Source organism: Rhincodon typus, chromosome 31, assembly GCF_021869965.1.
Source record: "Rhincodon typus isolate 14 chromosome 31, sRhiTyp1.1, whole genome shotgun sequence".
Taxonomy (NCBI): domain Eukaryota; kingdom Metazoa; phylum Chordata; class Chondrichthyes; order Orectolobiformes; family Rhincodontidae; genus Rhincodon; species Rhincodon typus.
Window position 1 is genome coordinate 13,725,566 of NC_063362.1, and position 11,163 is coordinate 13,736,728.

The 11,163-nt window shown below is 37.3% G+C and overlaps 1 protein-coding gene across 1 annotated transcript in view; it reads left to right on the forward strand.

Annotated features, from left to right (window-relative positions):
- The window catches only part of skia (v-ski avian sarcoma viral oncogene homolog a), a 177,990-nt gene extending 167,155 nt beyond the window's left edge, over positions 1-10,835 (forward strand). Inside the window, exons 6-7 of the mRNA XM_048615088.1 lie at positions 2,031-2,261; positions 6,255-10,835. Coding sequence (XP_048471045.1) covers positions 2,031-2,261; positions 6,255-6,443 — 420 coding nt within the window. The 3' untranslated portion in view covers positions 6,444-10,835. The remainder of the gene's footprint in view (positions 1-2,030; positions 2,262-6,254) is intronic.
- Positions 10,836-11,163: the final 328 nt, after the last annotated feature.

Genomic DNA, 11,163 nt, shown 5'->3' on the forward strand with positions numbered 1-11,163 from the left:
TATGTCTCTATAACAAGCCAAAAACAACCAAAAACAGAAATTGTTGGAGAAGCTCTGGCAGCATCAATGGAGAGAGAAAACAGATAACATTTCAGATTCAGTGACCCCTCTTCAGCCAGTAACAAGCTAGCACTATTACCTGAACTCCACAGAAAGAATTCCAGTTTGGTTGAAATAAGGACAGCAAGAACCTATAGAATATAACCTCAACATTTGTGACCTTAATGAATTAGCCTATTATGTCCTCACTGCAAATACATGGTTTCAATGCATGCAAATTCGTATCACTTAAGCTTTTTCTGTACTTTTCCACCAATCCAGTCTAGTCTTCTATACTCCCAGTATAGTTGTCTTTAATCAGATTTCAAGTTGACAAAGTATATGATATCACTATGATTGTGCTATACCTGAAGCACCAGTCTGATTCAGATGCAACATTTATACTTTTGAGCAATAATTTAGACATGCTTTAAAACAGTCTCCTACACCACCACAAATTATCTTGTAGACCACTGATTTTGCCTAAGGGTCCCACTTTTGTTGGAGAAGAAGTCCTGCATTACCTCAAGCAAAAAAAAAATTGAATAATTAATTGCAATTTTGTTTCAAGCTGACTAACTTAACCAGTGGCTGCCAAAGTTATCAAGTAAAACCTACTACCTGGCCTGTGGATGTGAATTGCTCGTTCCAACTGCAGTCAAGAAACATAACTGTCCACATCTACAGTGATATTCATCTTACTACTGGTGTCTGCACTGCTTTCCGGGGATACCCACAACATACACTTGAAGCCAATAAGGACTGCAGTTGCTGGAAACCAGAGTCAGTAGTCAAAGGGTTTCGGCCTGAAATGTTGACTTTGCTGGTCCTCTGATGCTGTCTGACCTGCTGTGCTTTTCCAGCCTCACTCCACAACATACACTGATGAGTTCATTGTTTTGCATATTCTGCATTATAATATTGGCATGTTTATTTATTAGAACTATCATGGTTCATAATATTAGATAATTGTTTTGACCGTGCACCCAGTTCTTTAGTCTACAGTGTCCTGTACAGGAAATGATAAACATCATGGCTTCTCATGCTGAGGGGATGAAAAGGGCCTGAGGGAAATGTCATCTTTATTATCTCATTTCTTACAGTTAAGAAACAAAGGGTTGCTTTTTATACTAAATTACTCATTGTTGGGCAGCACTCAAATGATTATCATGAGGATGCCCATTTCTGTGAGTGAAGTGCAGTAACTACTGCAATTACAAGCAAAATCTACTAATTTATTTTGGTCTTGAACACTTCAATATAGACAACAGATATGTAAATGACATATTCTAATGTGAAGGTAGCAAGGCCCCAGTGGCACCCAGAACCTAGTATTTCATGGATTTTAAAAACAGAATTTGTCAGGTTGGAAAACTACTGCCTCCCTATATTGATTCTCCAATGAAAAACAACCAGAAAATACAGCAGTATAAAACAGTGTTGTATCCATTTTGGTGCTACTTGGAAACTTATCGTAGGATTCTATCTTTGGCTAATTAATATAGAGTCATGTAGCGTGGAAACAGATCCTTCGGTCCAATTAGTCCACGCCGGCCATGTTCCCAAACTAAATTAGCCTCACCTGTCTGCTTTTGGCCCATATCCCTCCAAACTTTTCCTATGCATGTGCTTATCCAAATGTCTTTTAAACATTGTAACTGTACCTGCATCCGCCACTTCCTTTGGCAGTTCTTTACACAAATGAACCACTCTCTGTAAAAATATTGCCCCTCATGTCCTTTTATGTGTTGATTTCCATCATTTTGGAAGGTGTTTTTCCAACCTAACCACTAATTTGGAAGAAATAAAAACAGAAAATGATTTTTTTGTCCCTAATTGATGCCTGAAATGGTGAGTATTTCCAGTATTTTCTGTTTTTTAGATTTCCAGCATCTATGATATTTTACATTTGTACTAATTTGTAAGGCTAATTTTTCAGTCGAACACACTTCTTTAATGAACTGAATTCTGTCCAATTCTTTGCTTTGTAGGAACTTGAATTTCTCCGTGTGGCCAAGAAAGAGAAACTACGTGAAGCAACAGAAGCAAAGCGCAATTTAAGGAAAGAAATTGAGCGTCTTCGAGCAGAGAGCGAGAAGAAAATGAAGGAGGCAAACGAATCACGGATAAGGTTAAAACGAGAACTAGAACAAGCAAAACAAATCCGTGTCTGTGACAAAGGTTGTGAGGCTGGGCGACTGAGGATCAAATATTCAGCACAGGTAATTATGGTATTAGAATAATAAAAATTCATGTCACTTTCTAAACACAAAACACACCCTTTGTTTTGTTTGTGAATATGGAGTAGATTGCAAAAGCAATGCTCGAATGTTCTATTGTATTTTGGCTGACAAACTGAAAGTTATGAGAACAGGAAAACCACTGTCTCGATACTTCTGAGGAACCCTGATAAGATCAACTAAGATCTACCAAGCACAGGTTATTCTGGTTGTGAACGTGAGAACCAGTCTGTTGATTCTGAGCTTTCTGTTGACAAGGTAAAGAATTTTGCATCATGGTGTTGCTTTTGTGTTGGGGCTACAAGAGTTGGTGTACTTTCCAGTTCCTTTTTTCCCCGTTTTTTCAATCTTCTCCTTCTTCCATACCTGCACTCTGACTCATCCAATTCCCTCAACCCCATCAAAATTCTTTGACTGACATCTTGCAGAGCCTTTTTCAAGTAGCCTTCTTCAAATCTAAGTTAAACCAAGACCTGGAGAAAACCAGACTTGGCTTTGGGCTCCTTGTAATTGCAGCAGGTAAGTTATGCACCTGTCATCTTTCCCACTGCAGGGCCTTTGGTATCTTCACCAGCTTTGACAATGAGTTGTCATGATCATTAGTAGAACTGGGGAAGGGGGAGAGGAGGTAGAGGCCTTCACATTTTAGTCGCATGATTTACCAATCATGCTATGCAAGAAGCTTCATCCAGTTTTTGAAATGATCCCTTTTCCTGCCTTCTCCATCAGAAAGGTAATCGTCTTAATTCAGCACCACCTCTGAGAGCTTAGAATCAACCTGGATGTAACCCTGTGTTCTATTGTACTGTTAGACTGTTTTTGCATCACCGATTTATCTGTTAAAAAATCTGTATTGTTTAAGTATATATACTGTCCAATTTAAAAATTTACATAGAGAAACAAATAGTCTTTTAATACAGATAATGAGTAAAACATATCTAGCAATCAAATGAGGGTAAGAAGGGGTTAAGATTATAAAGCCATTAAACATTCCTCTTTCGGCTTGCTTCCAGAAATGAACAAAAAGATTGGGAAGGGGGAAAGTAGTACAGATTCAAGACATTAGCAATGAAATGAGAAAAGGAAATGATGCAGATTTCCATTTCACCATCATGGGAAATTGCACAGGACAACTGTGCCAGACTAAACAAAATCGAGTAGGAACTGCAACATGGGTGTCACCCACAGTACATTTCTGGTTGAGGGAAATGGATGACATTCCTTACAATCCAGCTGTGTTCCATACTGCAGTGTTTACAGTATCTTTCACACAACACCAAAAGAAAAGTGTATGGAAAGGATTAGCTAAAGAAACATGAACAAAGTAAATACTTATCAGTGTGGAAAACTTTCTTTCTTATATCACATTGACACAGAATTTCAGCTTGTGAAACACTGCTTTGAAATTGAATAACCTGGTGTACATCTAAGTGTATATTGCTCGCACAGAAACCACATCAAAGGCATGTGAAACTGATTAGCATAGAATCTCTGGACTAGGCCACCCTTTTTTCAGTGGAGCTGTTTTATGTTAAATTTTGCTTGCCTAAGATAATTTTCAAAGCAGTTATTATGTTACAATGGAACTGCCATCATCCTGAAATGATGAGCACTCTTTTGGTGAAAGTTGACGTCCAAGATTATGTGCTGAATTTCTGGATCCAGTTTTAAACTCACATTCTTTTGAATCTAATCTGAAACTGCTCCTTATTAAACTACACTGAGGTTTAAATTGATCTGCCCCAGGCCGTGCCCTGTTTCATGCCAGCTCAGCGCAGCATCAATTCCCTGATACTTCAAAAATCTATCTATCTCCTTTTTAGATATTTTCAGTGATCTAATTACTACCCACTGCTACATGCATTGCATACAAGCACTGATCCAATACTCATAAATAATCAACAATAGAATTATTTTAAGATCAAGATATTGCTGCTGCATTGTTAGTTTGATTGATTAAAACTCAGAACTTGGCCTCACAGACCAGAAAGGTCCCAGATTAGATCCTTGATCTAGGGCTGATTTGGTTGATTTAATCTAAATCAGTGACTAGACTATGACAGTTGGTAGCATTACCCCTGAGTTCTCACCCTGAGTACTGTCCACTGGTTCCTGCTGAAAGTGCCATCACACTGATGATGTGGATGAGAAAAGGATCAGGCTCAGCTGTGATATCCACCTACTTAAATCATTCATTTTCATGGTCTGTAGTTTCACAAGCTGAGTTAATGTCATGTTGAAAGGAAAATGTTCATCTATTGCAAGTATTTGTCTTGTTTTAGTTTATTTATGGGTCACAGATGTTATTTGTTTCTTGGATTGCTAGTTGCTGCACAGCGAATTTTTAGTCATGGTCAGGAGGTGCTGTTGATTCCACAAGAAGAGGAGGTTGGATTGGCTACTCGCTTTAGCACGCTTCCTAATAGCTGGTCATAGAGCAGTGGCAGCCTGTTGTCCTTCCTTTTGAATGGATAATGATTTGTGCTGTCAAAAGAATGGCAAAATAATAATAAAGCAAAATTAGAAGGGAGGTATGATAATGAAATAGTCCCATGACAACATCTCTGACATTAGCTACACCTGCTAGCAACACTAAGCTTTTGTGCCATCTATTTACATTGCCATTATCACCTATTTCTTCCACATGTTATATTGGTTGCCGTCTCCTCTAATTAAGACTTAATTGTCAAGCTAGCTGTGCTGAAGTATTAAGGCACAGACCTGACCTAGAGTTACAGCTGAGCCAAGGATTGTTTGTTATATTGTACTAGTATCCTCAGTTGCAAGCCAATTACACTCTCCCAGACGCATCAATTATCTTGTGAGGAGAAGACCATGCTAAACATAACAGGTGGAAGACGGTTGGTGGCAGTTAACAAGAGTCCAAAGGCTTTTGAGATCTGCATTAGCTATTGCTGATAACCAAGGTGTAACTAACTATTCTGTCATAACTTGTAGTACACCATATTTCTCAATCGGAATGTTGCAGCTTGTGTTATTTGCGTTCTTGTTCTTTGTGGGAGTCATTTAATTTTTTTGTAACAGGTAAGTTGCTCCCAAAGTTTTTGAACCTTTTGAAAACTAAAGATATTTTATGGCAGAAGGTTATAATTAGAGTCCCTGGAATTAAAATGTTTTTCTTTTCAATATGTGGCCACAAAACTATCGCTAATTTTGAAAATCCTTTGGAGAGTGAGAAAGAAAAGAATTAGAATATTTGTGTCAAGCTGATTACTGTGGCTAGATGCACAAAAATGGATGAATGTCAAATGATTTACTGTTCACTATTTTTTTTAATAGTTAGGAAGGGCACATCTTGGACTCCTGTATGTTTTGATCCTTATCATAACTTGAAAAATATAATCTACATTAGATTTCAGCTCTGTGATGTGGCTGTTCATCACATTACATTCCCAGCTGCAAATACAAGCCTTGCTTAACACAAAAAAACTCTTATGAACATCGAGTTCTAGGGGCTGAACACAGCACCATATTTTTGCAGCTATTCCCAAAATGCCACATACGTGATTTTCCTGATGCATAACAGTCACTTCATAGGAATGTTAGGAACTAGAGCAAGCCATTCAGCTCCTTGAGCCACCAGGTATCAGACTATATACCAGACACTCTATCTTTGCTAAGTAATTGAGTAAATTTGTTACTTTGAGATGAAATTGACAAATTAGGACAGGTGATAGATCTGTGTATTATACCATGCTCATCATCAACATGCAGTCTTCTTGATCTGTTGTCCTTTACTGAGAATTATCACTTAGAACAGGGTCCATTTCCTGAAGTCAATCACATAAAATAAATAACATTATTTGTGTCTCTGTCAGTGTTTCTGCAGTCATACAATGCCCATCTATCATGCACTTTTTGCTAATGAAGTAGCCTCTTGCCTCATGGAATAGAATGTGTACAATTTACACAGAATCAGCATGGTTTATTTTGTTCAATTTCACTTTTTTTCAGATTGAAGAGTTGCAGGTCAAGTTACAACATGCTGAGGCGGATCGGGAACAGCTGCGTGCAGACCTCCTTCGGGAGCGAGAGGCACGGGAACACTTGGAAAAAATGGTGAAGGAGCTTCAGGAACAACTCTGGCTGAAACCAAGCAACTCCACTACCAGCAAGGTGGTTTCAAAAGACAGTGAAATTTAAAAGAGAATTCATAAAATTGTATATTTGTGTGTAAATGTATGTTTGCATATTCATACATACACACGGCGGATGCAAGAGTTGACTGTTTTCGGAGAAAGAATGTTACTTCAGACACGCACTGAAACTATCCTTCCCTAAGCGAGACAGCACAGCACAGAAAATGTGTGCCTGCCATCCTGCCAGACATCAAATACTCAGCCGTTCCTGAGATATTTTACTGCGGTTAGTGACAGCACCAAGGAATTCTTATTCTGAAATTTCTTTTCTTTTTCTCTACAACGCATCACATGGCGTACAGGATTCCTGGACAACTACAGTACCAAATAAACTAAAAGGGAGGAAGAACAAAAAAAAAGGTCGGGGAGGGACAATAGTACTTTCTCTGGTTAATTTACAGAACTCTTCAGATTCTACTTTTGTAATAAGCTATTGAAATATAGAAACAAAAAAAAAACTTTTGAAAATAGAAGACTTGATTTTAAACCATGTTTGAATTATGTGCAGTTGTTATGAAACTTTTATTTCTCCCTTGATATTTCACGTGCAGTTTCCCCAGGACTGTCTATTGTATAGACTGGTGGCTCCCCACCACTTTCCATTTTTTTCTTTATTTAGAGAACTTCACCATGAGTCAGATGAGAAGCCATGAAATAACATTACTACAAACCCCTTCCTTTAAACTAAAGAAAAATGACTCATGGAGACTCTCAATTCATTCTCCCACCCTACCTCTTCTTTAGTTGGATTATTTTCAGGTGGGGGGGATGTTATAACTCGCTTGGCCTTACCACTGACAGAGCATTCTATAGAAAGACTTGGAAGTTTTTTTGTCTCTGTTTATGTTATTGTTTGAGAGAAATTAAAAATAGATATGTTCAGAATGTGACCCTAATTCCAGTACACTTCAGTTAAAGGAAGAAAATGGATGGAGGAAGAGAGTAAATATCACAAAAAAGTGGGACAGTTGTTGAGATTACATGTAATGACAGAATAACTCATTATGATTAGAACACCATTCCAAAATACACAAGTTTTTGCAACCAGTAAATTTAATAAAAGCAGCTTCCTGAAACTGCTGCTTTTCTGTGTTCGCAGTATTTACAGTGCTCATTGGTTCACTGGTTTTTTTTAGTTCAGTTTCTTATTATTATTTTTATTTTTGCTTTGTATTGTTCGGTGCTTCACTCTGTTCACTGAACTAACATTTGCAGAATACAGGATCAATTGGGTACCTTGCTTGTAAAATGTTATATTTATGGTGCTCCCTTAAAAATTATAGGACTACTTGCTTTTTCATATGAGCATTCATCACTCTTGTCAACAAACTGCAATAGGATTAAATTCACAGTCAGAGCTTCTGCACAGAACAAATTTGAATTCATAGTTAAATCCTTCTTACAGCTAAGAAGAATTTGTTTGTATTTTAATTCACTTTCTGGGAGGGAAATGGTGACTGCAAAGGAAAAAATTTTCTTTACACTTTGCTGTTTCTTGTTTCAGTTGCATTAACTGTTTCAATCCCAAATTCGTCTCCCAGATATCAGATATTGCATCTTAGAGGAAGCAAGATCTTTGGTTTACTTACTGCACTTTTCATGTTCCTCCGTTCCTTGTTCATCTATTTATTTTAAACCCCCCCTCACTCCCCCCCCCCCCCCCCCCCCAACACCCACCCCCCCCCCCCCAAGTCTAACCATTCTCCCTCCCATCTCCTAACTCAGAACTGTGCTGCATCATCTTGACGACGAAACAGGAATGTAATCTGGACACAGACGTGTCACAGTCATCAAGGCAGTACAACATTGACTCATGCTGTGATTTTAATGGACCACCATCTCCACTCTGAGTAGCCCAACCAAAATCAGGAATCATAGCATGAAGTCAGATCTGTTTCTTACTGTTCTGTGGGACACTGAACTACTCAGCTTGATTTGCCTTAGCGAGAATTTTCTTGACAACCTAAACAGTTGTGAACTGTGCAGGATGTGTGTGGGAATGGTAAAGACAAAAAAAATTACAAATACTTGTTCTGCACCTGCTGCATTTTTTCCAAAGCCCATGTAGGACCCAATAAGATCTAGTAATCTGACATTAGTGTAATTCTTTATAAATTACATTCATATGTTTTTCTCTCTTAATACTTAAAAGACACCCGCTGCTGTGTTTCATTAATAAGGCTAAAAAATATTTATCACATGGAATGAATTTTTAAAGTTTAAAAAATTTTAAGATATTCTGCATGAATCCAGTATAATAACCATTGTTACTGTAAGATTTAAGAGGCGGATCTTTTGAATTTAGGTTAAGTGGGAGAGTTGTCAGGGCAGCTCAAGAATTGTGGGATGTGTCTGATGTAAATCAAAAATCTGGAGGAAATGGGAAGAATATTGCAAACATTTTGCAGGGCGTAACCCCAGATAGTGACAATCCCAATACTTAATGGGATCCAGCTTCACTTTTTTGTGAATACAAAATTTTAACAAAAAAACACACTTCCCCCATTATGAGTGCAATGCAAATGGAGCATAATCATATTTATGCAATTATGTGGAATATTTCTGCTTTTTTTCTTAATGAGAAAACTCATTATCTTTCATATGCATGGAGTTCAATATTTCTACCATACAGTACTCTTTAACGGGCATTAAAACTTGTATATTAAGGGTTTTATGTTTATATAATATGCAAAAAAAATCAGCCTTATATGTCATTATCTCTTCTTTCCTGGTGTCTCAAGCAGTCTGTTTTATTGACTTTTTCTTGTTTGATACGGTAATGCAAAAAAGGAGAAGCAGTACATTACCAGTTACTGACTCTCCTAGCAGACAAAATGTCTTTTATGTTGTGTTCTTTTGTAAGCCGCTAATTGTTCCGTCAGTTGTGACGATTCACATTACTTTAGGGTTTCAAATAACTTGTGGGGGGAAAAAAGTCAGAAAAAAGTTTTTAAAATGAAAACATTCTTCAGCAATAATGCTTTATACCCAAGGGGCAGCTAACTACAGCTGGGTTTTTGCACCAATAATGTCCAGAGTTACTTGATGGAAACTAGTTCTGTTCATATAGTTTTTTGATGAATCCTGTAGAGTTTTGCATGCAAAGGAGAGAAAAGTGCAGAGAGGGGTTGATTACAACAATAATAACAGCAAAGTATAGTGTTTTTCATATTTTTATGTTAAGGTAGTTTTTTATTATTTTTATACTGGGTAGTTCTTTGTGTGTGACGTGCGTGGATTGTCATTTTTTTTAAATAATGTATACCTAACACGTAAAGCAGTATTTTAATCCTTAACACACATTAATACAATAATCTATTATTATGGTGCAGTCTCCGTTTTAACTTTAGTATTTCCATTGGCTATTGTTTGGTCAACTGATGCCAGTTATTTCCAATTGGTAACAAGGGATTTTTTTTATATGGACATCAAAACTAAACTCATGCTTTGAATAAAAGCCTTGAGCCTTTATTCAAGGGGACCTATTGGCATAAAAACCCAGTAATCATTTTAAACTGCTTCACTACAAGCTAGCCAATGTACAAATAAAACCTGTAAATACTTGGTTTCATTTTATGCTATGTATTATAAGTGTATATTGTGCTCACCCACATTTTTTTCTCTCTGAACTTTAATACGTCATAGTTGTCTTGTTAATTGATTGTGTTATTGCCTGAATTACTGCAGTCAGTAATTGTTCATTAGGAATCTTATTGAAATGATTCCTCCTCACCCCCACACCTTCCACAACCACCAACCGCCCCCCCCCCCGCCCCACCACCACCACCACCCCACTAAGCACCCTTAAACCATGCCTTTTTATTGGTGTTTAAGCAATCTCTCTTTAATAATTCCCCTCCTGCACCTTAAAGGCTTGTCTTTTTAAAAAGCACATCAGATTTTTACCCTTGGAATAATTTTCAAATCCATGAATAATTATTATTTGATCTTGAATGACACTATAATTGGGGCTTTTTACTGCTTTCTCCTTTCACATCAACCAGCAGGACTCAGTCGTGTTACCTATGCATTTCAGCATATTTATATTTTTGTTTCGTATATAAGCTGCTGCTAAAACAAGCAACTTAATTTCCATTCTTTAGCACTATTTTTTATGTCATAATAAATGTATGCTTTCTTGTTTATAAATGCCTAAACAAAGAACTTGTTCAGCCTATTTATCTATTGTGCTGTGTACCTATGTCTTTCTTTTTCCCCCTCGCCCCTTTCTCACCGTTCCACTCCCTGCCTTTTCCACCAGTAATATTGTAAAATAAAGGACTTGATGAGATATGTATGAAATAGCAATGCAAAACCACAGTTTGCAATGGACACAGTGACTGAATGTACAGTGTATAGATGGCATTACCATAAATAAAAAAAATTTTGCCCAGATCATGTTCTTTTTATCTTTGAGATCCAAATGCAAAAATGATGTTCTTTCCCAAAGTTTGTTTAGGTCAGTAATAGCCAGCAGTGACAACTGTGTTAGAGTCAACTTTATTAATAAATTTCTTGTTCCTGTTACATGGTGGCAATACTGATACAATGAGTTCATCACCTGCATTTGACATTTGATGTACTTGAGAAACAAATGTATATAATGAGAAGGCACAGAAGAAAGCAGTAAGTTCCTGACTTCCAGTTTCTCCCCCACTCAAGGTTCTTGCCAAAGTACAGTCGCATGGATACCAGAAGTTCTTTGATGCATTGGCTGGGTGATC